The sequence below is a fragment of the Conger conger genome, chromosome 4 (assembly GCF_963514075.1).
Source record: "Conger conger chromosome 4, fConCon1.1, whole genome shotgun sequence".
Lineage (NCBI taxonomy): Eukaryota > Metazoa > Chordata > Actinopteri > Anguilliformes > Congridae > Conger > Conger conger.
The window spans coordinates 35,109,696-35,136,835 of NC_083763.1; the positions used below are offsets into that span (position 1 = coordinate 35,109,696).

General features: G+C 39.5%; 1 protein-coding gene across 5 annotated transcripts; it reads left to right on the forward strand.

The window, feature by feature from the left end:
• The first annotated feature begins 350 nt into the window (after positions 1 to 350).
• LOC133126200 (zinc finger protein 345-like) lies at positions 351 to 25,258 on the forward strand. Of its 5 annotated transcripts, none has more exons than XM_061238149.1 (3): positions 351 to 547; positions 9,062 to 9,527; positions 20,354 to 25,258. In XM_061238149.1, exons 2-3 carry the CDS (start codon positions 9,149 to 9,151, stop codon positions 21,694 to 21,696), a joined length of 1,722 nt encoding a protein of 573 aa, XP_061094133.1. In that variant the 5' UTR covers positions 351 to 547; positions 9,062 to 9,148; the 3' UTR covers positions 21,697 to 25,258. The 5 variants fall into 5 exon arrangements, 3 of the variants coding, with proteins under 3 accessions (XP_061094133.1, XP_061094135.1, XP_061094134.1); XM_061238151.1 differs by lacking the exon at positions 351 to 547 and adding an exon at positions 3,357 to 3,424; XM_061238150.1 differs by lacking the exon at positions 351 to 547 and adding an exon at positions 8,501 to 8,610.
• Positions 25,259 to 27,140: the final 1,882 nt, after the last annotated feature.

The following is a 27,140-nucleotide window of genomic DNA, read 5'->3' on the forward strand; positions in this document are numbered from 1 at the left end:
ATTTTTCATGTATTCATCTATTCATCACCATGAACAATGAATGGACACAATCATTCTGCATGTAACATTATTATTAGTTATATTGACAGTTATAATATCAAAATAACAACATGCTATGACACTGAATGTGGACTCGTAATCATCGGTCTCTCTTTCAGTGTTGGAAGAAGAATGGGCTTCAATGGAATCACGTGACCACGTTTCCGTTCCAGTTAAAGTACAGTTCTATGGGAAGAACCGAATTGAATGGGATTGAACGGAACCACGTGACTACGTTTCCCTTCCCGTTATTATACAGTTAAATGGCCTGGACCTTCCCAAGCTCTCCAGTTCCTAATTCACGTCATTGGACGGCTATCTCACTCCCACTCCATGGGAAGAAGTGAAGGGAGCACTTTATTTCTGTGTGGAACGGGGCCTATGTGTGGATTGGGGCGTTTGGTACGATGAGAAGCGGATTATTCCAACACTATTGGCCATCAGTCGTTAAGCATACCGTACGTTCGGTCGAGACAGGGGAATGAATAAAATTCCGACTTTAATCAAGGTAAGCTTTTACTTTTCACATTTTAACGTTGCCACAAAAATCTGAATTCTAGCTAGCTTACATTAAGTACAATTAAATTCAAACTCGTGGTAGGGTTTCTAAATCGCCCGGCGATCTGTTAGGACACCAAAACCTTCGCTGAATACGTTTGCTTATAAACAAATTTGACGACATAATATGCCAATACGAAGTTTAACCAGACACGTTAACGTTATATACAGTGCTTGGCTTTCACGTTGAACAATAAGGGACAGCTAGCTAATATTAACAGTAACATTGCACTGCCCTGTTCTCACGTTTATTTGTAATGCCGTCCATACAGCCGCCAAAAATGTAAACAGAGAAACAAGTCCAACCTTCAGCCGAAAAGCGCGTATACCACGAGAATCACGAAGAGACGTTTGTGCACGTGACAGAAGCAAAATAAAACTTTGAGTGGTACTGAGTTAGAGTTTATATCGTTTGTTGAGGCACTTTTCCTGAAAATATACAACGTATAAGGACAAAAACCAAAATGATTGTGTTTTTGCATAACTAAAAAGAAAGAAGAAAAAAACATTGAGAAGGGTTTTTTTGGGGGATTTTTTAAATATTTTTTTTATATACAGTTGACGGCGGACATTATATAGTAAAACATTGTATAACTGTACAATATTTAAGCTCAGTGGTTGAAAATGTACTCTAATTGCCACGGCCAATGGGGTTTCAAGTCAGCTCGTTTTCAGAGAAGGGGGAGGGATAAACAGTGTTGTGGTTTTAAGGTGTTTGTTGCTGCTATTCCTCTCTTGACCGTTAGAAGTCCGGAATGACCTATTGTACCTTTAATGTAGAGAGCAGTCATGAGAGAAGAGGTGAACAATAAGTTATTGAAAAACTCCTGTGTGTAAACAGAAAATGTACCAGTGAAATCATAAAAATAAATCTGGATTCCAGATTTTTTTTCTTGATCATGTAAGATTTTTGATCTACATAACATTGCCCCTCCCCCCCATTACCTATTTTACCTTTGACTACAATTTGTAAAAATGAAAAATTAAATTCCAAAACCCCCCTCAATGTTTCTGTTGTTGTTTTTTTATTCTGTAGTAGGCTAACTACTGCATTTCAAAGACATACCAATGCATAAATTAATTCACAATACTGTCTTTCATTTTTCACACCAGTGCTTATCATTTCTATTCATCTGGTCTCTTCAGTTGTTGACTTGTGTTCATGATTTTGATGCACACTTGTTTTTGTAAAAAAAAAAAAACATTTTGGTTTTTGTGCTTATTCGTTGTATATGTTCAGGAAAAGTGTCTCAACAATCAAAATAAACTAACTCAGTATCACTTTTGAAGTTATTTTATTTTGAAATTATACATCTGTCAAGTGCACACTTCATTGTGATTCTTGTGGTATACGCGCATTTCAGCTCAAGGTAGGAATAGTTTCTTTCTGTTTACATTTTTGGGGGCTGGCTTGACGACAGTTTTATATTTATAGTAAACGTTCATCGTGATATTATAGAGGGCATATTAAAGGGAGAAGGAGCATTGCCTATTTTTTGTTCGTTGTATTTTTCTAAGAAAGAAAATGGTTAATCGCAAAAAAAAAAAGTAACTAATGGTTACTTTTAAAAATTGTTAATAAACTGGCCAAGTTGCGAACATTTCTTAAAGGAACACACCAAAATTTTGGAAAATATACCTTTTTCAGACTTTTTAGCTTAGTATAAAGACTTGAAGCCTATAGGAGTCATTGCCTACCTCCTTCAAAGTGAAGAAATACACCTTCCAGCAACTCCGAAGCTGTCTTAACACGAGGTATCATGTGTATTTTAAATACACGTGCAGGAAAAACATAGTAAAAAAAGAGTTGTTTTCAGAGAAGTGAACACACGTGGGAAACTCAACCTGAGCATGAAAAAATTTGAAATGAAAACTTACTTCCCAATTAAACTTATTATGTCCCAAACAGTCGATTGTGACCATTTTGAAATCTGATTAAATGTAGGCTAACAACAGGAAAATGCAGAAAATTGATTTATTAGTCCCATTAGCGTTGAAATTAATGCTGTTTGGCAGCCATCTTGAAAACATTCAAAACCATTGCTGATGGATTTCTTTATATCAAAACTGATATTCAGAACCATTTCAGATGACAACAAATGTGTTATGATAAAATATGATTGGGAAGTAGGCTAGATTGTCAAACAATGTGCTTGTCACATGCATAACACAATGGTGTCATCCATAACGCTGGTATCAAGATGAAGATATAAGTATTTTAAAAATTGCTATTTTTATGTTTAGCCAAGCCTCCACCATTACATGGATGTCTAATCTTCCAGTATTCACAGTTTTTAGAAAGTGTATAGTCTCCCCAAGATACATGACTTTTTGCATCACATCCATAACGCAAGTTATTTGTCACATTTTCTCTGGCTTATTATTATTTTACCCTTCCACGCTGCCAAGTGAATACTATGATATGTATTAACTTTCTTTTATCATGTAAGAAGAGGCATTTTGTGTCCAAATATCACATCCATAATGCTGGAATTGCCCATGTATCCTCTTCCGTCTTCCACTGGTTGAGCACGATTATCTGCGCACCTTTTGAAGGTAGAGCTAGATCCGGCACAGTGTGCTCACTCACTTGTAAACAAAACTCAGGAGACTAGCTAGCTAGCTAACACTTTCATTCTGATCATGGTTGACTTCGTCAGAAAGGATGAAGATTATTTTTTTCTGGACAGACAATGATCCAGAACCTTATCTATTTGAGCCTGAGTTTACAGATGAGGAACTACTGCTTTTGGATGTGGGGGGCAAGAAGGGAGGCCGAAGTCTCTGAGCCGGTGGAAGCGCAAGGGGCAGAGGGGAGAGAGATCTGGTGAGGACTGGTGGTGTAAATGTGGGGCTTGCCAACCTATGCTGAATGTCTTAGCTGCACTAGAATGGGATTTGTTGCGAAGAGGAAAGCGCACGAAGACACTGTGTTATACTGAACCAATCCTGGAGTTTTTGAAACATTTTTCCATCTCCCAAAAATAAATAGGAAAAACATCCCAGGCCTTTATTTATCACTATATAATGCATTACAGTATTATCATAGTCATGCATGAGCAAACAACTACACCAACACTAATAATAATAATAATTATTATTATTTATTTATATATTGTTGAGTAATGCTATACGTGCAGTTGGTCTATGCCTGTAGAAATATCTAAACATGCTAAATACTGCTCAACCAGCGGAAGATGGAAGGATACATGTGTGTTCAGCGGTTCCAACTGTCTAACCTCTCTGAAAACAACGTCACTCGTTTTTACAATTCTTTTCCCGCTCGTGTATTTAAAATACACATGATACCTTGTGTAAATAACACAGCTTTGACATTGCTGTTAGGTGTATTTCTTCACTTTGAAGGAGGTAGGCTACTGACTCCCATAGGCTTCAAGTCTTTATGCTAACATGTTATGCTAACATGGAAATCGAGCCAGCGAATGCACAAAAATGAAAATGAAATCGTCTGGTTAAGTCAGAAAAAAGGTATAGCCTAATGTCGGTGTATTCCTTTCTCATTAAATCTTACCGTGAAGAGTCCCGACCTGTTGAATTCTGGACGGATGTGCCTGTTTCAATCACTACCGTTTTGGTCGCAGCACTTTCGACATGCACTGTCATAGGGCCTGACCCACCAATGTAGATATACACAGCAGCGATATTGATATTGATATCATTTTAATGAATTTGTATCTATGTATTTTTTTAAAGCTAGCTATATGCTGTCACTGCATCTATCAAACCTACCATGCATGAAAAAATAAGAACATACACATTGAGCTGCAGACACGTCATGCTCACTCTTATTGCTTTGAAGAGTTTTTTTTTAAATGTACATCAAGTATAACATTCAAAATGATAAGGAAAAAGAAGAGAAGAAAATAATATTATATAACATAATATTATATATTTATGTAAAAAAACGAAACACAATAATCACAATAATTATTCACAAGGATCCAGTCTTTTTTGCTTTATAAGTTTTAAGTATTGATATAGTATCCCATTTCTATTTTTAATTTAATGTTTGGTTCCTTCTTTAACCTGAATAAAGAAGTACCTGCAGTCGGTTACCTGTTACGATTATACCTTTTTTATATATATAAAAAAAGGGTATATGCTGTCACTACATGGATAAAAACCAATAAAAGAACACTGGTCAATCACCCGCTGAAAATCATGCCATTGCAGTGAGGAGCGTTTGAAATCATAATGGATAACAAACCCCCTTACAAAGAGCTACACATGAAGATATTTTTATATATCTGAGTACACATGTGTTATGATAAAATTAGATTAGGAAGTAAATCGTCAAGCAATGTGCATTTTTGAGTCCCTTTTCTACAATACGGTGACGCTTTAGACCAATTAATTTTGCCATACTGACTGAGTTTAATATTATCCCATCTTGCAAACTGTAGTAGCCTTCTTGCTTCAGTGGAATAGTAAAAGTGAAATTTGGGCTAAAATAATGCAAAGTTTCCCTTTAACTCTCACACTGCATATGCTTAATAAAGACACTTAATGCCCATGATCCAAGGAAATGCCCATGATCCAAATCATACCACCTAATCTGTGAAACATGGTGGAGGGGGTTATGGCTTGGGCCTGTATGACTGCTAGTGGAACGGGCTCACTAGTCTTCATCGATAATGTGACTGCTGACAGAAGTAGAACAATGTATTCTGAAGTCTGCAGAAATAGTTTATAAATCTGAAACTGTTCAGCTGATATGGATGAGAATACCCTCAAATTAAAACAGACAGTTTGCAACCTCATTGTCATTGTACCAGTTCAAACTCAGATTGCTAGAGTACAGAAGCAAAATATTAAAAAATGTGTCACTGATAAATTATGGTGCACACACTGTAGATTGCCACATTAAAATGTGAAACTGTACTTGCAAGATATAAAAAATATTATTAAATAATATAATAATTATATTTACAAAAAGCTATGAATGTGTTGGTTTCTCTTTTCTTTAAAAATATTTGAAAACGTATACGTTATATTGTAATGCACAATAACAATCTACATTATATACAGTGGGGCAAAAAAGTATTTAGTCAGCCACCAATTGTGCAAGTTCTCCCACTTAAAAAGATGCGAGGCCTGTAATTTTCATCATAGGTATACCTCAACTATGAGAGACAAAATGAGAAAGAAAAAAAATCCATAAAATCACATTGTCTGATTTTTAAAGAATTTATTTGCAAATTATGGTGGAAAATAAGTATTTGGTCAATAACAAAAGTTAATCTCAATACTTTGTTATATACCCTTTGTTGCCAATGACAGAGGTCAAACGTTTTCTGTAAGTCTCAAGGTTTTCACACACTGTTGCTGGTATTTTGGCCCATTCCTCCATGCAGATCTCCTCTAGAGCAGTGATGTTTTGGGGCTGTCGCTGGGCAACACGGACTTTCAACTCCCTCCAAAGATTTTCTATGGGGTTGAGATCTGGAGACTGGCTAGGCCACTCCAGGACCTTGAAATGCTTCTTACGAAGCCACTCCTTCGTTGCCCGGGCGGTGTGTTTGGGATCATTGTCATGCTGAAAGACCCAGCCACGTTTCATCTTCAATGCCCTTGCTGATGGAAGGAGGTTTTCACTCAAAATCTCATGATACATGGCCCCATTCATTCTTTCCTTTACACGGATCAGTCGTCCTGGTCCCTTTGCAGAAAAACAGCCCCAAAGCATGATTTTTCCACCCCCATGCTTCACAGTAGGTATGGTGTTCTTTGGATGCAACTCAGCATTCTTTCTCCTCCAAACACGACAAGTTGAGTTTTTACCAAAAAGTTCTATTTTGGTTTCATCTGACCATATGACATTCTCCCAATCCTCTTCTGGATCATCCAAATGCTCTCTAGCAAACTTCAGACGGGCCTGGACATGTACTGGCTTAAGCAGAGGGACACGTCTGGCACTGCAGGATTTGAGTCCCTGGCGGCGTAGTGTGTTACTGATGGTAGCCTTTGTTGCTTTGGTCCCAGCTCTCTGCAGGTCATTCACTAGGTCCCCCCGTGTGGTTCTGGGATTTTTGCTCACCGTTCTTGTGATCATTTTGACCCCACGGGGTGAGATCTTGCGTGGAGCCCCAGATCGAGGGAGATTATCAGTGGTCTTGTATGTCTTCCATTTTCTAATAATTGCTCCCACAGTTGATTTCTTCACACCAAGCTGCTTACCTATTGCAGATTCAGGCTTCCCAGCCTGGTGCAGGTCTACAATTTTGTTTCTGGTGTCCTTTGACAGCTCTTTGGTCTTGGCCATAGTGGAGTTTGGAGTGTGACTGTGAGGTTGTGGACAGGTGTCTTTTATACTGATAATGAGTTCAAACAGGTGCCATTAATACAGGTAACGAGTGGAGGACAGAGGAGCCTCTTCAAGAAGAAGTTACAGGTCTGTGAGAGCCAGAAATCTTGCTTGTTTGTAGGTGACCAAATACTTATTTTACCGAGGAATTTACCAATTAATTCATTAGAAATCCTACAATGTGATTTCCTGGATTCTTTCCCCCCATTCTGTCTCTCATAGTTGAAGTGTACCTATGATGAAAATTACAGGCCTCTCTCATCTTTTTAAGTGGGAGAACTTGCACAATTGGTGGCTGACTAAATACTTTTTTGCCCCACTGTACCTAAAAGCAATAAAATCATAAATATGTCTTTCCAGATAACGAATGACATTGTGAGGTAGCTAATACAAAGTAAACATTATCCTGTATGACGCAATTCGTTTCTGGTATGACAAAACTTTCAACAGCCAAATGTTCAGGCTGCCTATAGAAAGCTACAGTCCCCTCCAAAATTATTGGAACAGCAAAGTGAATTCATTTGCTTTTATTTCCTAGTATTTTTAATCTAGATTTGTTAAACAACTTACAAAAGGTGACATGTTCTATCAGAGCACCTGATTTTTAGTTGAGCAAAAGTATTGGAACATGTGATTGGCAGGTGTTTCTTGTTTACTCTTGGTTTCAGCCTTGGGTTTTGCCTGTGAAGACAGCATTTGTGTTAGAAAAGATAAACCAACGTGAAGACCAGAGAGCTGTCTTTGGGAGAAAAGCAAGAAAATTAGAAGCTTAGAAAAGAAGGGAAATTCATCAGAGCCATTGCACAAGCATTGGGGATAGCTTGTGCAACAACTTGAAAAATAAAGAAACCGCTGGACAACTGAGCAACAGACATCAAACAGGCCAACCAAGTAAAACAACAGCAGTTGAGACAGAAACATTGTGAGAGCTGTGAAGAAAAACCCTAAAACATCAGTCAATGAATTCAGAAGTCTACAAAAACATTCTCTCTGGCCAAGTCAGTCACCAGACCTGGACATGCAACAGTTTGGTGATGTAATTTGGTTTCAGTTATTTACAAGCCAGAGATATGCTACCAAATATTAAGTGTTATTTACTTTCATTTACTTAAATATTCTCTGTTCCAGTACTTTTGCTCACCTACAAATTGGGTGGTCTCATACCAAAGGTGCTATGTTCTAAGTTGTTTAACACATCTAGGTGTGAATACCAGGAAATAAAAGCTGAAATTCTGAACTCGTCTCTCGTGTTCATCTTTTCATCTCAACCCCAAATGTTTTCAGTGTATGGAAAAACCAAAGAATTGGCCTTGCTTTTCCAATACTTTTGGAAAGGACTATTACCATTAAGGCGGCACGGATGGTGCAGTGGGTAGCACTGCTGCCTCACAGCAAGGAGGTCCTGGGTTCGAATCCCTGTCGGCCGGGGCCTCTCTGTGTGGAGTTTGCATGTTCTCCCCGTGTTTGCGTGGGTTTCCTCCGGGTACTCCGGTTTCCTCCCACAGTCCAAAGACATGCAGGTTAGGCTGATTAGAGAGTCTAAATTGCCCGTAGGTATGAGTGTGTGAGTGAATGGTGTGTGTGCCCTGCGATGGACTGGCGACCTCTCCAGGGTGTATTCCTGCCTTTCGCCCAATGTATGCTGGGATAGGCTCCAGCACCCCTGCGACCCTGTTCAGGATAAGCAGGTTAGGATAATGAATGAATGAATGAATGTATTACCATTACTATATAAATAAAAGTATATGTCTGGGGACATAATATATAATGGATATAATGCTAGTTGGTCGCTTCAGGGTTAAACATAAAACTGCCAGGTAATATTACATACCTTTTGCACTTGCATTTAAGTAGGATAATTTCTCACAGCATTCAAAAATGTTGTCTTCCATCCTTAAATTGTACAATTTTAGGCTGCAGCATGAAGTAGGGAATGTTTATGGTTCATTGGCTGGATATAAATGGCCTATAATTAAAGCAGTCAGTCTGAACCTCATATTTATTATTTAATCTCAAATCCAGTGTCCATAAACCAAATACTTATGGACTACACTGTATACGTAAATTACCTCTCTTCTTCCCCCACCACCCTTTCCTTGATGGATGACCATATCCTTTCCTGTCTGTTCTACACTTTAGAAGAGCAGTGGATCCCACCCCACAGCCAGACCAAATCTGTTCTGCGTTCTTCAGAGGTTTTAAGCCCCGTGTCTTAAGGCAAAGGTGATGGAGAGCATGGATTACGCAGAGGTCGGGCAGACATCATGTGAAGACATAGGGGAAAGATTAGTGAGGAAGACTGGGTATGGTATGAGTAGAGAGGAGAAACTCCTGCTTTCCAAAATCAAGGAAGAAGAGAAGCAGGATGAGGAAAGTGAAAAATGTTGGGAAATTGGGAGTGCAGAAATAAAGACTGAAGTTGGTGTGAAAGATGAAGTGCTACAAGTCTATGTGAAAAAAGAAAATGAGAGTGATGAAGAGAGTGAGGGAGTTGAAACTGAGGACACTACTCTAGCGGAGAGAGGAATGAAGAACAAACTCATCCATTCATCTGCAGAAACTTCAATTCAACCCTTTGTCACAACCCCCCGGAATCATAACAAAGGTAAATATGATTGTAAATATCATTATAACTGTCTTTTATACAATATTCCTTTTATCTGACCAAAGGTCAGTTGTTTAATCTATTTAAGTGTATGCACAAAATGCTTGACTTTACAAATAGCCATCTGTATAAGGCAATTCCACAGTTATGACAACCTGGGCATGAACATATAAACTTACTTCCCAATTGAACTTATTTTGCCCAAAACAGTCGATTGTGACAATTTTGAAATCTGATACAATGAGGAAATAACAACAGGAAAATGCTTAAACATTTTGAAATCAATGCTATTTGGCGGCCATATTAAAAACATTCAAAACCTCAGTAGTAATTTCACATCAAATTAACGGACACGTAATTATTGAGGCTTATGCATTTATTTATTGACATTTCAATGCTAACGTTGGCTAAGTTACCTGTGGTGCAGTGCGTCTCTCTTCTTAATGCCATATTCTTTGAAAATACTTTTGAATTCTCATATCTGCTGAGTAAATGCTAAAATGGATCGCCAAATATACTTTGGCGGCCATTAATATACCTGTGCGGCCACCCACAAGTCGATGTGGGAAACACTGTTGTGTCACACAAAACCAGTATTAATATACACTGCTCCAAAAAATTAAGGGAACACTTAATTATCACAGTGTAGCACCAAGTCAGTTAAATTTCAGGGATATCATTTAGGAAGCAGAAGTGATTGTGAATCAATGTCACCTGCTTTGGTGCAAATGAAAGTGACAACGGGTGCAATGGAGATGCAAAAGCAAGACAACCCCCAAAAAGGTAATGGTTTTGCATGTGGTGGCCACAGACAATTGCTCTCTCCTAATCCTTCCTGACTGATTCTTCTGTAGTTTTGTATTCTCCTAGTGTCCTTGTCACTACTGGTAACATGAGGCCTTACCTGCAACCCAATCAGGTTGCACAGGTAGTCCAGCTCCTCCAGGATGGCACATCCATACATGCGCTTGCAAGGAGGTTTGCTGTGTCTGTTAAGAGCATGGAGGAAATGCCAGGACACCGGCCATTACACAAGGAGAGCTGGACAAGGCTGTAGAAGGGACACAACACAGCAGCTGGACCGGTATCCGCTCCTTTGTGCAAGAAGGAACAGGAGGAGCACTGCCAGAGCCCTACAAAATGACCTCCAGCAGGCTACTGGTGTGCATGTTTCTGACCAAACTATGAGGGTGGCATGAGGGCCCGACGTGCTCTAGTGGGACCTGTGCTCACAGCCCAGCACCATGCAGCTCTATTGGGATTCGCGAGAGACCACCAGAATTGGCAGGTCCACCATTAGCGCCCTGTTCTCTTCACAGATGAGAGCAGGTTCATGCTGAGCACATGTGACAGGCGTGAAAGAGTCTGGAGAAGCCGTGGTGAACGTTATGCTGCTTGTAACTTCCAGCATGACCGGTTTGGCGGTGGGTCAGTGATGGTCTGGGGAGGCATATCCTTGGAGGGTCGCACAGGCCTTGTGTCCCTTAAGTGGTCCCTTAATTTTTTTGAGCACTGTATTTTGGGTATGTAGCCATTTAGAATAAGTACTTTGGTATTATGGCCATAATATTAGATAACTTGCAGTGGGGCTCATAGAATGTGTGTTAGAATTCAGTAGGTAGGCTGTGAGAAGCATGAATACTGAACTAACGGTAGCTGGATAAGTTCACTGAGTTAAACACAGAACCCTTCAAAACTGGCATATGGACTGAAGTTAAAACGGCTGCTCCTAGTTTAACTCCTTTGATCACCATGATTGCTCAAGTAGAGGACTGGCTCTCCAAAAGTGACCATCTTATTGCCGCACAGCTGGTGGACTGCTCACTGTCATTGGCCCAATATGGCTGTGCTATCAAGCTATGGTCCACAGCCCTTAACAACAAGAAGTTGCAAAGAGAGCTGGCTACCCTCTACTGACACACTGAGCTGCATACAGGAATATTAGCACTGTCTACTCCAGACCATTTACGAAAAATAACCTGCAAGAGGCCTTGTCTGAAGCCTGCACTCTGCAGGCGACTCCGTTATCTTTTTTTGGAGCTGATACGGGGCATGTATGACAAATGGACAGTCCGATGTTCGCTGTAGGCTCTCTTGCTCTCGTATTCACTCTTCTCTTCATCACCTACTTTATTGACGTAGGCTAGTCTAGGCTACTCGGTTTTACAGTGCCCAGGCTGGCCTATAGATCATGTGTCTTAAGAAACATCACAATACCAAATACCTTTGGGATGTGGTAGAAGGGGAGATTCACAGCATGAATGTGCAGCTGACAAATCTGCAGAAATTGCGTGATGCAATCATGTCAACATGAAGCAGAATACCAAAGGAACTTTTTTTTTTTGAACATCCATGCCACAAATCATTTTTAATAGCAAAGAGAGGCACTACCCAGTATTAGTACAGTGATCTTAATAGAGTGCTCAGTGAGTGTACCTCCCTGGTGTTTTATTCACCACTTACAAGCTGGTCTGGAAATGTTCTTAGAACGAATGTGAGCTTTCTAACAATACCAAAGTTATCTCTCTACTCCAGATATCATGGGAGTTGTGTGCCACCATACCATGTTTTTGAGAAAAAACAGCTTCAAAGTTTTGTCGCAAGATGGTAGTTACACGAGGCTGGGAGACTACCATTACAGTACATTACATTATTGGCACACGCTCTTATCCAGAGCGACGTACAGTTGATTAGACTAAGCAGGAGACAATCCTCCCCTGGAGCAATGCAGGGTTAAGGGCTTTGCTCAAGGGCCCAACGGCTGTGCGGAATTTATTGTGGCTACACCGGGATTAGAACCACCAACCTTGCGTGTCCCAGTCATTTGCCTTAACCGCTACACCACAGGCCGCCCCACAACGAAACTCCGAGGCTATACCATGTCATCTTATGTATAAACCCATTAAAACTATATTTTTACTTTTGACATTAACAAGCATTGTAACCGCACGGTTTACCTTTTTTCGTGATTAAATTGCTGTAAAAATACTTGGCAAAACCCATCTTTGGTTGTTAGTCCTTGTTCCACTCATTGAATGGAGTGTGTAATGCCGATTATATCCACTTAGTGGCACTGTTCTACATATATCATTGTCTGAAAGCTGAGAAAAAAAACTGGAAGTATATTGGCGCTAAGCGGCTCTTCAAAGATCAATCGAAGTGACGGGGAAAGTTGAGGTAAGAATTTTTTTTAATCAGATTTCATGTTCTAGACCCCTTAACGATTATATTTTTGTTGAAAGGCAGAAACCTGACAATAAAATGTATCGCTATGTTACCCCGGAAAAAGTGTGTGACTGCTTGGTTGAGTTGCCCAATAAGGGTAAACTGAGCCTGGCTAGCTAGCTCAGCATAAACACTGCGTGCGATTATAATGTAATCGCCAATTTCCTTGATAGACTGAATTGTAACATTATGTGTTTTACCTTTTACTCTTTACGTAATAAGATATGAGCTAGTAGTACTCATTATTTCTCGTTGCTGAGCCTTATTGAATAACACTATGCATTGAATAGCTAGCTAGCTAGCTAGATGGGTCGCTAACTAGGAACAATTTTACTCTAGCAAATGTAACGAGTATATGAGGCTTTAATTGAACAGACGTATTTGTCCATGTTTTATTTAGCATGGTAAACTTCATTTAAATCTCTTCTTTTCTTTCTAGGATTGTAATTGATGGGACTTAGAGATAGAATAGAAAGTTTATTTTGCCATATACAGTACTGTGCAGAAGTATTAGGCACCCTAGACTTTATTATATGTATGATTTCCAAATATTCATTTTCCAAAAGATTTAATTTTACAGAGACGTTTGTGTATTTAATTTTTAAAAGTAACATATTACTGTAAGCAATTGACTACTTATTACATAAAAACTTGATCAATGCTGTCTGAGATCAGAAGCAAGGAGCCAACCAAAGTCTGCAGAAGAACTGTGGCAACTGTTCTCCAACATGCTTGGAACAACCTCCCTGCTGATTGTCTTATAGAACTGCAGATCAGCGTTGGCTGATGCAGTTGATGCAGTTTTAACGCCGAAGGGTGGTCACAAAAAATATTGATTTGATTCAGTTTTTAACTATTCTGCCAAATTACTAAAATGTAATGTCAAATGTGTAGTATGTTTATTTAGGAGCTTTCATTTTTTTCAAAGAATGTTATCTGTATATAATGTTATACAGGTGCCTAAGACTTTTGCACAGTACTGTATAACCAGTGCAGGTACATTGGGATTCTTGTTATCGCAGTGTCTTATCAGTTCTAATCAATTCCTCATTTCAGGTCCTAGGTTCACAACTATAAGTATAAGTATAAGGTTCCCAATCTGGCAATTTACTATCTATAGTCTAGCAGTCTATCAGTTGTCCTTTATCTACTTCTAGGCAGTACATTCAAGTAAACACTTGTAAAGAGTCAATTGTTATTGTCTATTGTATAGGCAAGGTGCAAGGTGTTCAAAGTGTTCAAGTGGGACACTGGATAGCCATGTTGTATTTGTGATAGCCATGTTGCACTGGATAGCCATGTTGTACCTTGATGTCTGTCTGTTATCTTTCAGGCGTAATGGAGTGTCGCACATTTTATGGACGCAGCAGGCCTGCAACTGTTGCACTTGTACCCACTGATCCATGTGATTTTGAGGTTAAAGATCTCAGTGATCCAGAGGATGGAGATGATGCAGATTATGTCACTCCATGCAACAAAGATTTACCGCCACCGCCAAAGAAACAGAGGAACAAGAACAGGCTTGTAGAGGTCCCTTCAGACTGCATTGAAAATCCCTCTCCTCCTCCTCCAAACAGAGACAGTGGGTCAAGAAGGACATTCCAATTTTCAATTTTCCAAGCCTGTCTTTACCATTCCAGACTCAGTCCAGTCGCCCTTTGCATATTTCAAGAGGCTCTTCACTGACCAGATGATTGAGCATATAACTCAGCATACCAACCGGTATTCAGTTCAACAGACCGGGGCATCTGTCAACACCACAACTGCTGAAATTGAGGATTTTTTGTCAGTGTTGTTGTTCATGGGTGTTTTCCAATTTCCCGCTCTGGAAGATTACTGGGCCTTTGAGTCACGCTTCCCACCAGTGGCTGATACCATGTCAGTGAGGCGTTTCAAAGTGCTCAGAAGATTTGTCCATTTCAGCGACAACTTCCAGACGGAGGGCAGCACTGACTGCTACCAAAAGATCCGCCCTCTTTTTGACATGTTCAGAGAACAATGCCTCCTGATTCCCCCCCAGCAATAGGCAGAGTTTTGACGAAGTGATGGTGGCATACAAGGGAACCAGAGCTGGCAAACTCCGGCAGTACATTCAAAACAAGCCGGATAAGTGGGGGTTCAAGATCTTCTGTCAGGGCAGCTCCTCTTGCATCATCCACTACTTCATAATGTACCAAGGGGCCACAACATTCTGCAACATTCAAGAGGAAGACCTTGGAAGACCTCCTCCTAGGCGCCAAGATCTCTCAACACTGTCGCAAACAAAGAGGCAACTGTGGTGTTCTATGACAACTTCTTTACCAGCTTCAACTTGGTGAAGATGCTGCACACCAACCTGGGAATGAGAAGTGTGGGTACTGTCAGAGCAAACCGCACAGGTAATACACTTTCAGTGATATGTTAATCATTATACAATCACAGCCACACATGTGCATACACACACATCATGCACATACATTTTCTCTTCTGATGCAGATATACATGGGAATTGTATTAGTGTTATTAGGAGACATACACAAAGAAATTATCTTATATGTCCATGTCTTTCAGGTGGTGCAACATTGATGAGCGACAAGGAGATGGTGAAGCAAGGCAGTGGTGTTGTCGATTTCCGTTCATCAGAGGGAGTCATTGCAGTGAAGTGGTTTGACAACAAGTGTGTCACCTTGCTGAGCAACGCTTGTGGGGTAGAGCTGCTGTCTTCAGTGAAAAGATTCACAAAGGAGGCACAACAGAAGGTCAACGTGCAGTGTCCATCCATCGTACTGGCGTACAATCAAGCGATGGGGGGCACGATCTCTCAGATATGCTTGTGCACCTCTACAAAACGCCAATGAAGGCACGGCGCTGGTACCGACATGAGCATCGCCAATGCATGGCTCATCTACAAGAGGGACCGCAACCTTCTCAAAGAGAAACTGATACCCTTCAAGACGTTCCATCTGTTGGTGGCAGCTACGTTGAAGGGAACCAACAAGGAACCAGCCAGGCCGGCCCCCAAATGCAAAGCACAAGCCACAAGTCCGTTGCCCAAACCCCCGCTACGATGGAATCAGACACTTGCCTACATTTGGCACTCAGCGAGCGAGATGCAACTTGTGCAAAGATGGAGTGTCGCGATGGCGGTGTTCCAAGTGTGGAGATGGGAAGTTGTTCCTTTGTTTGAACAACAAAAAGCAGTGCTTTGTTGCATATCACCAGAGGTGAATGTATGTGTTTGATAGAGTCACACTCATAGGGTCACACTCTGGTCCTGTATGCAACTTACACAAGTGTGATGTGAAAACGTGCTGTCTGTTTACTTAACATGTCTCCGACTTCACTGTAGTGTCCAGCAGTTCAGTTCATTATATTGTACTTCTATTCTATTTACATTTTATTGACTACTCTCCTTTACATTTTTATTACATTTTTATACAGATGTTGTTATTAGATGCATTTGAGCATTTTCTATTATATTCTATTTGTTTTTTTAAGAATATTTTTATTGCAGCTTTTCATAGAATATGGACAACAATTGTATATAAAAAGCAATCATATTTTCCATTTTTTAGTAATAACACAGCAGCGGTGTCAAAGAACATATCTTTACCACTATTTGGTGGATTCTACACTTATGATGAGATGTGATAATGAGATGAGATGAGACATATGAGATGAGTAAAAAGTGTAAAGCAAATAGAACAACTACTGCATAAACTGATACAGGATTTTATATTGCATACAGCCAGGAACATAATTTTACCAATAATTTTTTTCAAATGTATTTCTTAGTGTGCCTGTTAAAGGGTTAAGACATACAAACCAAATTCATTTTTGAGCAAAATAACATTAACTTCTAGCCATGAACGCAGCTGATGTGGTTGTTAGCCAGTAGACTGGTGAACTGTGACCAGCTGGCTAGCCTCCAAATGATGCGAAACTCTATTGCTACCTCGTCATCTTAAGTTTTAAGCATTTAAAAATATGACAACTGAATTTGACATTGAGACATACAAATCATGAAAGCCAAGACAGTGGTCGCTACGTGTGGGCTGCGTGGTCTTAGTAGCCAAACAGAATACCAGTACAGAATTTGAGTCAGAGTAAGATATAGTTCATGAAAGCAAAGACATTTCTTGAGTAAAATTAGATGTAACCAAATACATTAGCTTGTAGCTGCAAACGCAGCTGATATGATTATGTGACTGCATGGTGACTGCTGACTGGCTAACCTCCAAACAATGCACAACTCCGGTACAGATTATGAAAGCCAAGGTATTGTTCTACACATAAGAGCAGGCAAAAACGAATGCATGAATTTTTACATAACATTGATTCATATGAAATTGGCCATCGCTACTTCCTTCTGATTATGATAGATCTAGTCACATACGTTTGCGTTAGCTGGCTCTTCCATTGAAAATAGCTCAATTTGAACCTCAATATCAAATGACGTTGTCCCTCCGAACAATGTTTGGAACAGCCAATTTACTTAACAATTCAGAAGGAAATGTATTTTATAACAATGTGTGACACATTTGCTTCCCTTCTTCCTTAATAAAGGACAATTAATGACACCTGTTTTTTCACAGAATGAATTAATTCTGTAATTAAACTCCACACTGCTATTATTTTGAACACGCCCCTTTCAATGAATGAGTAATGAATGAGTCAATTACTCATTCATTGAACAAGCAGCGTGCATGTCATGACAGTTGGGTCTGTTGTTTTTCTATTACAATACTACATCTACAAGTAAAGTATTTGCCATGGAGACATATCACTACTACTAATAACAGTGGTTCATCAGGCTACTGATGTTGTACTGCTATTTTCTTGAACAGAACTGTACATATCTGTGCTGACTCGCCTTGAATGGAGAGCAGTTAGCATTAGGGCTGATCAATTTAATTTCCTCTCTTTCGGTAAATGCAAACATTTCACTTCAAACATTGGTTGAAAGACATGAAACTGAAAAAGAAAACCGTGAAAATGAAAGGTGAAGATTCTAAACTGAAACAAGATATTTAAAAAGTAAATGTATTTATCCCAACATTATTTTTGAATCGTACAAATTTCCATAGTACGTTATCCATTTCATTTACAGTGGGCTATATAATTATCAACTCACTTGATCTAAATGAAGGATAAATATTATGTGTTTCCTGTATTTAGTAAAAACATAATAATGGCAATGGCAAACAACCTGGTAGACCACGGAAGACCAGTGTAGTGGATGACAGAAGAATCCTTTGAATGGTGAAGAAAAATCCCTTTGTTACTGTTCATGATATTACGTATCGAGTAATATTAGGTTTAGGCCTTCTTTTCATACAGGGATAAAAAATTGGTATGAAAATAGAGCTGCAATAAATACAAAATACAGCTACAGAGATTTCCAACATATGGCAGAGGCATAGAGTGACCAGGTTAAAATTGTTCAGTCGCAGGACAGCAGAACTTCTTTTGCAGGACAATGTGGGAGAGGGAAAAAAAATAAATGAATAATTTATTTATAATTTAATTTCTTATTGAAATGCCTTGATTTCATATTCAATGGTATATATAGCACATTTTGTTATTAATCTGCTATAAATTGTCCGTTTGGAATGTTTATCTTATGTTATTAGGCTTAAAAAACACATCTTACGCTGGAAGACATAATTACCGGTAAGGATACTTTGTTGCATTTTGAACTGTTGCTTTTAAAACAAGCTTGTAAAATTACCTGATTCAGTGCTTGAACTTTTATCTCTTGTTGGAATGGGCAGCATCTAGCAGGGCCTTCATTTGTATCTTGCTTTTGATGAGCTCAATGCTGCAGCAGTTCCTTTCATCGGTCCAGGCCCCTATGAAAACCATCTATCATCAAAAGGTTTGCTGCTCATGTTAAGAGCTTTACTGCCTTGCAAAGTTCTTGGAAGCTGAATTCTCTTTTGAGAGCCAAGGATGAGATCTGCCTACTTTTGACAGTAGGCAAGCAATTGTGAAGCCATTAGTACTTTTCATCTACAAAATCCTCATCCACAAAAATGTCCTTCAGTTCTTGGACACGTTTAGCAGATGCTGAAATGTGGTTGTATATTTTTGTGACTATGCTCTCAATGTCCACTTTAAGCTTGGGAATTAACTTTTTATACACAGATTTATGTATGCCATAATTCAAGCTGGCGTTATCTGCTGAGTATTCAGAGACCCGTTCTAAAGCCAGGCTGCTCTCCTTGAGTCTCGAAACCCTGGTTAAATATTGTATCGGAGTCTTCCTTGTGGTCATCATCGAAGTCCAACAATTTGTTCTGCATGGGAAACTCTGGGGTGTAAAATCGCTAGTGGGAATAGTTTGGTAGTACCATGGTTTGACACAATTGAGAAAAATGGAAGAGAATCTGGTTTGTCGCCCACCATTGGTATATTTAAGTGTTTCAAGCATGTCTCCACGGATGCTGGTGCAAGTACATTGGTAATGATAGCTGCACTCTTGGGGCATCCGCATGCTATTTTCTTAGCTATCTCTGAATGGGGAACATGGTGGGGTAAAAGTTTAGATCTACAATCGCCAGATCTGTATGATAATCCATGCTGCACATTATTATTTTTTTGTGGGCCTCACCATCGCCTCTTAACGTCCCCCTCTCATGGGTGATGGTGAAGCTCCGGTGGCAAATCCTGCACATGCCCTTGTGGGGATCGTCTGAAACAGATCTCAGCCACGCATATCTCCTCTCCCAGTCTCTGTTGTTTCTTCCATTTTCTTGTTTTGTTTTGATAGCTAAACTTTACTTTCGGCTGTCTTCTCCACATAAAAACAAGGCACCATGCCACGGCTGCGCATAAGCTCCATGTTATTTAACCAATGACGTTTCCCCAATGGCAGCTTTTTTACATATAAGAGGGTAATTCGAGCGACGCATTAAAGGAACTACATTTTTTAAAGTTTTTAACATTTTTTTTTACCATGCTCTTGAAATGTGGGACATTATTCTCTTAGCGCAGGATGCAGGACGAACATTCTATTTTTGGGACTGTCCCGCAAAATGCGGGACCGGGTGGTCACCCTGCAAAGGCATGCAGAGAATATTGTGAGGGAACCATTAAGAATCTACTTTCAAGGAAAAGTTACTTAATTACTTATTGGGAACAATTGTGGTCTTAGGGTGCAGGCGGAAAAAGTAAGCACACGCCTGACTTAAATGTATTTTTGCCTTGTAATTAAAGATAGATCAATCTTCCCATTTATTATTGCCTTTTTGACAAAACATTGGTACTGTTTATTTGAATATTGTCTTCATTTAGATTTTGGTGGGCTTAATGGGGGGCTTTCCCCTATTTGTTGTGCATATTCAAGGGGGGCAGTAATGCTAGAGCTAATGCTTTTCACTTTCAGTTCCTGTTCAGTTTCAACTTTTTCATTTTTAGTTCCATTCATTTTTTTCAAGTTACGAAACTTGCTTTATGAATTGCATTAACACTATTATACAAATATTTGGACTTTTGTTCCTTTTGGTTTTGTCTGGCATCTGTACTAAAGTGACACTTGTATTGTGTGTATTTATTGATGACCTTTTTATGTCTCTTTATTGTTCTCATTTAATATGTTGTATCTTCTACTGTCTCTTCAGGGCTAACTGATGAGGTGCCATCTCAGGTCTTTGCCTGCTCGCAGTGCCCATTTGTTCATGTGGAAGAAGCTACCCTGCACCGGCACTTGGAGAAAGTTCACCCAGAGGAGCACAGCAGGATTCTAAGCTCAAGAGGAATCAGAGCAGAGGACACACTGCTTCTCAGCAGCAGAACATATCAGCACCCTGCAGCCCCTCAGACAACCCCCACTCCAAAACCATCCCACACAGTCACGACAGGGGCTCACATATGCTCCCACTGTGGGAAAAGTTTTGGGTGTGCATCAAAACTGATAACACACCAGCGAATTCACACAGGGGAGCGCCCCTTCCAGTGCTTCCAGTGTGGAAAGCGTTTTGGTCAGACAAGTCATTTAAGAAACCATCAACAAACTCATTTGGAAGAGCGTCCATACCACTGTGCACAGTGTGGGAAGAGTTTTGTATCTACATCAAAACTGACAAGACATGAGCGATTTCATACAGGGAAACGTCCACACAAATGCTCACAATGTGGGAAGAGCTTTATGTACCAATCAGAACTGACAAAACACCAGCGAATACATACAGGGGAGTGTCCATACCCCTGCTCTCAGTGTGGGAAGAGTTTCACTTCTGCGTCAGATCTGAAAAAACATGAGCGAATTCATACAGGGGAGCGCCCCTACCCCTGCTCCCAGTGTGGGAAGAGTTTCAGATGTGCATCAGATTTAAAAAAACATGAGAGAATTCATACAGGGGAGCGGCCATACACTTGCTCCTACTGTGGGAAGAGCTTCACATCAGGATCAGTTTTAAAAACTCATAAGCGTATTCATACGGGTGAACGCCCATACCCCTGCTCCCAGTGTGGAAATAGCTTCATATCTGCCTCAGTTTTGAAAAAACATCAGCGTGCACATGCAGGTGAACGCCCATACCACTGCCCGTTTTGTGGGAAAACATTCATAAACTTGTCTCAGCTGACAACACACCAGAGAGCTCATGCAGGGGAGCGCCCATTCCCATGCTCTCGGTGTGAGAAGAGTTATATGTTTGCATCACTCCTAGCAATACATGAACGTATTCACACAGGGGAGCGCCCATTCTCATGCTCCCAGTGTGGGAAGAGTTTCCGATGTGCATCCAATCTGACGAAACACCAACGAACACATACAGGGGAGCGCCCATTCGGTTGCCCAGTGTGTCGAAAGAGTTTCATTTATCAATCAGACCTGACAAAACACCTGCCAACACACACAGGGAAACACCCCTACTACTGCTCTGAGTGTGGCAAGAGTTTTGTATATCAGTCAGCCCTGACAATACACCAGCAAACACATGCAGGGCAGTCCCCATACTAGGTCACACGGCTTCTGGCATGCTCCAGGTATGACTTAATGTTGGCCTTTCTCAGAAAGAGGTCAACTATGAAGTGCTGAAGATAGATTTTTGATCTCTGGACAGGTTTCAGCTGTAGCTGGCCTTTTGGTCACTTCTCAATTGCCCTCCTCATCTGGTTGCCCAGTTTGGCAGGTCAGCCTGATCCTGGATGCACCATATTTTTTCCATTTTGTTCAAATGGACTTGATGGTGCTCCGAGGAAGATCCAAAGCTTTGAAACCCTTTTTATAACTTTCTCCAGCTTTTTGCCTCTATACAACTCAATTTCCGCTTGTCAAGATCCATAGGCAATTTGTTGGTCTTCAGGGCAGTAGTGAGACCTCACAAAATATGATGTATTTACTTGGTAGTTGAGCAAGTGAACACAGGTGGATTTGAATTCAACATAGGGGAATCTTTAATATATTTATATTGGTCTTAAGAAAGTTGAATGCACAATTTTGCTCAATAATATAATGGGGAAGAATACTTAAACCTTTCAGACCCTGTGCACATTATTATGTACACCACTTGTTCACCCCTTTTTTCAAATGCTTTGTGACATTTTATTCCAGGTTTTATGACTTATTCTTGAGGTCACCAAGTCTAAAAAAAACATGAAATGGCACCAACATACCAACAAAGTACTTGGAAATCTGTTAGCCTCTGCAAGGAAGAGTCTTGGTCGTAGGTAGATTGTCCAGCAGGACAATGACTCCAAGCATACATCCAAATCCACACAGAAATGGTTTAGCAAAAACAACAGCCATGTACTGCAATGGCCATCTCAGTCTCCAGACTTAAATCCCTTGAAATAACATGTAGTCTGAACTGAAGAGGGGGTATCCCAAAGATTTCAATGATTCTGAAAAGTTCTGCATGAAGGATTGGTATGGTCAAAAATCCCTCCAAATGTGTTCTCTAACCTTATCACAAATTATAGGAAAAGACTCATCTCTGTCATCTTTGCCAGGGGTGTTTACACAAAGTATAAACACATCTTTGCCAGGGCTTCCCCTTTTTGGGGAAATATATTTTTAATTAAAAAAATGTAAGACTTTGGTTGATTCTATTGAATCATTATTAAAGCTCACTACGCATGTTGGAGAAAAAAAGCTTATGTCAAAAGCTATTATTTTTTCGTTATTTAGGTTATATTTTAGTGCATTTTTATCACAAGAAGTGCTGTACACTATATTTATATATATTACCACTGTATCTACCAGAGATGTTCACAAGTCATCAAATGCAAGTCCGAGTCAAGTCTCAAGTCTCTGAGCTAGAGTCCAAATCAAGTCTCAAGTCTCTGAGCTAGAGTCCGAGTCAAGTCTGCAGAATGGTGCAGCCTAAACAACAGTATGGCTATAGAAATTCATCACGATTCCTATGCTAATTGAAGATATAGAAACCAGTGTAAAAGACATATTTTGTATATTACATCAAGTGTGTGTCAATTGAAGAAGCGGTAGTATCAGGGGCACACAAAAAGATAGTGGTTATTTAATTTATTTATTCATATATCAATGAACTACCACGCCTGAGCCAACGTTTTGGCAAAGCCTTTCTCAAGATGGCTGGAGAAAGGCTTGCCGAAACCTCAGGTCTGGTGTGGTAGGTAATTTAAGATGATGGTCAATAACAGAATAGGGGCTGGTTACATGAACACAGATTAAGCTTAATCCTGAACTAAATGCAGTTTTGTATGGATAATCTCCAATTAAATTTAGTCTAGGACTAGGCTTAATCTGTATGTGCAACTCAAGAATAATCATTTGTAAATGAATGTGAAAGTGTTGAAATTTGAATCACGTTGCAGGATTGGTTTATTAATATACTCTTTTGGGATTTTTGGGACTACATCTACATTATGCTGTAGGAAAACCTCAAATCCGGAATGCCATTGCACTGTTGCGTAGTAAAATTATAAATAATTTCAAAGGCACATTCAACTACAGTACATGCCAAACTTGGGTTCTACTAGCTTTTAATGTTAAAGTCAATTGCAAACAAGCTCTCTCAAAAATACAGTTAATGACACTGAAATACCAAACAATGTCCACGCAACTAGTACATAACGTCACCTAACAAGACATTAAAAATCACTCGCTGTCCTGCTTGCATATCGATCTTAAAGACCATACTCAAAGGTCTTTAAAATAGTGCAACCCTTGATCAGGCTCCACATCAAAATCCCATTACATGGGGCAGCTGCTTGTGTGAACGGTGACAATGAAAATGTCACCGTTTTTCAAACCAACCTGAAGAAGTTTGTTTTAACATTGCTGTACTTTACGCTCATGGTTCTCTAGCTTGCATAGCTGTTCAAGATCAACCATTTGAAATGCAAGCCAAGCCAAAAATAAGAAAATATGCACTTCTGTTACGCTGATTAAACAGTGACACAAATATACTGAATCTGAAACGCGTCATTCGACCAACACAACAGTTTTGCCAAGTTACGTTAATGCAAGAGTGAACAGTGGTGGGATCAGCCCCGGTGCTGGTGAACTGACTTACATTTCCGTATGAGTTTTCAAATGTCTGTTGAAATTGGCGTGGTTGCTCTCACATCTTTTATTTTAATTCTCCACATTTTGCTAGTTGCAATCATTTTGTTTGGCTCGATGAGCCTGAATTATTTAAACTCAAAGGCAGAACAACATGCGGAACTGTAATCTTAGCGAGCTATGCAAGAAATACAGCATAGTTGCAACTAAAAGGTGCACAGTATGGCGCGTAAAACCACGTTGGGTATGTTTTAACTAAGGAATATGTTTCATATAAATAATTTTAAAAGAATCATTGGCTGTGACATTATTCACTATGCCATTTGGCAGACTCTTATTGTTCACGAGTCCTTATTGATGAGTCCAAATCAAGTCTCAAGTCATTTTTTGACGAGTCCGAGGCGAGTCTGGAGTGTATGTGCGACTCGAGTCCCAATTTCTGGTATCTACCTACAGTCTGCTCCTGACTTATTGGCACCCTTGATAGAAATGAACAAAAAAAGCTGCATATAATAAAAACAAAACACAGATAAATATACCCGCAAGCGGTAATTACCATTACCTAAAGCATTCAAAAGTTATATCTGTTTCAGTAAAAATGGCAATAATTGATAACAATTCTTAATTGATTCTTAATTTACAATGTGTGTTAACATAAAGACAATCACATGATTACAAATAACATTTTAGTGTTAATTATTATTACTATTAGACCACTTTCTGAATGAAGTACTTACTAGGAATCTTTCTCTGTCTCTCTCCCAGCAGACAGACAACCTTTGTCCTTAATGTCTCTGCTTCTCCTGGAAGGGGGTAGCTAGCACGTTCCGGTCTTACAGCAAGGTCAACAAGGGGTATTCAGAAGACAAAATACTGATAAATGTTAGTGGCCAGCTTCATGTCTTTTTGTTTTGGTAAAGCCCCCCTCTTCTGGAGATATATAAGAGTCTTACTATGTCTGATTCAAATCAGAAAGCCGGTAAGCTTTCTCACTTTCTGTTATTTCTTTGCAAATAAATACGAAAGTTAAACTCAAGTATAGCTATCAATGTTTTTACTGGGATCTGTTTCATCAGACGATGCTCACCTGTGAAATGTTAAAAAGGGCATTTTCCCCTCACAGTTGTTCATCTGAAGGAGTAGAATCTACTGATGTAAGTCATAGGATTTTTCATTAACCACTGCCAAAGATTTGAAAACCTGCATATTTGCTATCGCACCCCTATATACATTTTTTCATGTAGATAAAATCTAAGTTAAATTGTCAAAAAAAAATCTTCATTTTCAGTATAATTTCAAATATAATGTGCCATTCCATCACTTCCCATTTCACTACAGAATATAGGAGGCAAAAAGTTAGCAAAATCCCTTTGTCATCCATCAGCATGGGAAAATCCTGAATTGTCAATTGAAAAGATACAGATGGTAATTCACCTTCAAAATTCTGGTAATAGTTACAAAAAAATCCATGAACAGTTAAACATACCACATAGCACTTTAAGGGCAATAATAAAGAATTACACTCATTGAGCACTTTATTAGAAACACCTGTGCACCTGTTTATTCATGTGATTATCTAATCAGCCAGTCATGTGGCAGCAGTGCAATGCATAAAATCATGCACATATGAGTCAGGAGCATCGGTTAATGTTCACCATCCGAATGGAAAAGAAATGTAATCTAAGTGACTTTGAGTGTTTAATGATTGTTGGTGCCAGACAGGGTGGTTTGAGTATCTCAGAAACTGCTGATCCCCTGGCATTTTCAAGCACAACAGTCTCTAGAGTTTGCAGAGAATGGTGCAAAAAACTAAAAACATCCAGTGAGCAGCAGTTCTGTGGGCAGAAACGCCTTGTTAATGAGAGAGGTCAGAGGAGAAGGGCCAGACTGGTCAAAGCTGACAGGAAGGTGACAGTAATGCAAATAACCACACATTACAACAGTGGTATGCAGAAGAGCATCTCTGAACACATAACATGTCAAACCTCTAAGTGGATAGGCTCCAGCAGCAGAATACTTAATAAGTCAGAAAAATAAGTCTAAATATATATAAATAAATACCTAATAAAGTGCTCACTGAGTATATAACTTGCCAGGAAGAGGATGCAAGTGCATGTTGTTGCTATGGACAAGTAAGATGGTGAGTAAAATGGTGTACCAACAAATTATTTGGATGGGTGGCAAGACAAAAGCCCTTTGTGAGCACAATAAACAAAACCAAGTGTCTGAAGTGTCACGTTTCAGGTCTGTCTCGCCATGTTTTATGTTTATTCATTTTGTCTTAGTCTTGTATTGTCTTATCATGTATTATGTTAGTCTAGGTTCGTCATGTTGTTTAGTTTATTTCTTGTTACGATTTATTTTCTCGTCATGTCTAGTTATGTTTCGTTACGATTATATTACCTTGTTTTGTTGATTGGTTATCGTCTTAGTTTCGTTTTGTGTTATGTTTTGATTTATGTTTATTGTTACGTAGACTGGTTACTGTTTAAACATACACTTTTACATGTCTTTCCGCAAACCTTGCGTTCCGCCTTTTCTCTCTCTTCCTGTCATTCACTCCCTAATTGTTTCCATTTGTCTATTTACTAAAACTACTAACGCTAGATCAGGATTGGGTAGAGACTAACAAACTAATCATGTGTTCATGTTACCTTACGTTTCTCGTGCATGTCATTTTCTAATTTACTAATGCTAGGGCAGGATAGGTTTATTACTAACGATTACTAATCACCTTGTTAAACTTGTCATCCATCGCACCTGTATTCCATTTCTAATTGTCTACTACTAATTGTCTACACCTGTCTACACCTGCATTTATATCCCAGTTGCGCTACTGTTCACGGCGAAATTGTCTGCCTCTAGTTTTACTACGCAACTCTTGAGCATTATTTCTGATTGATTCACGTTAAGATCCA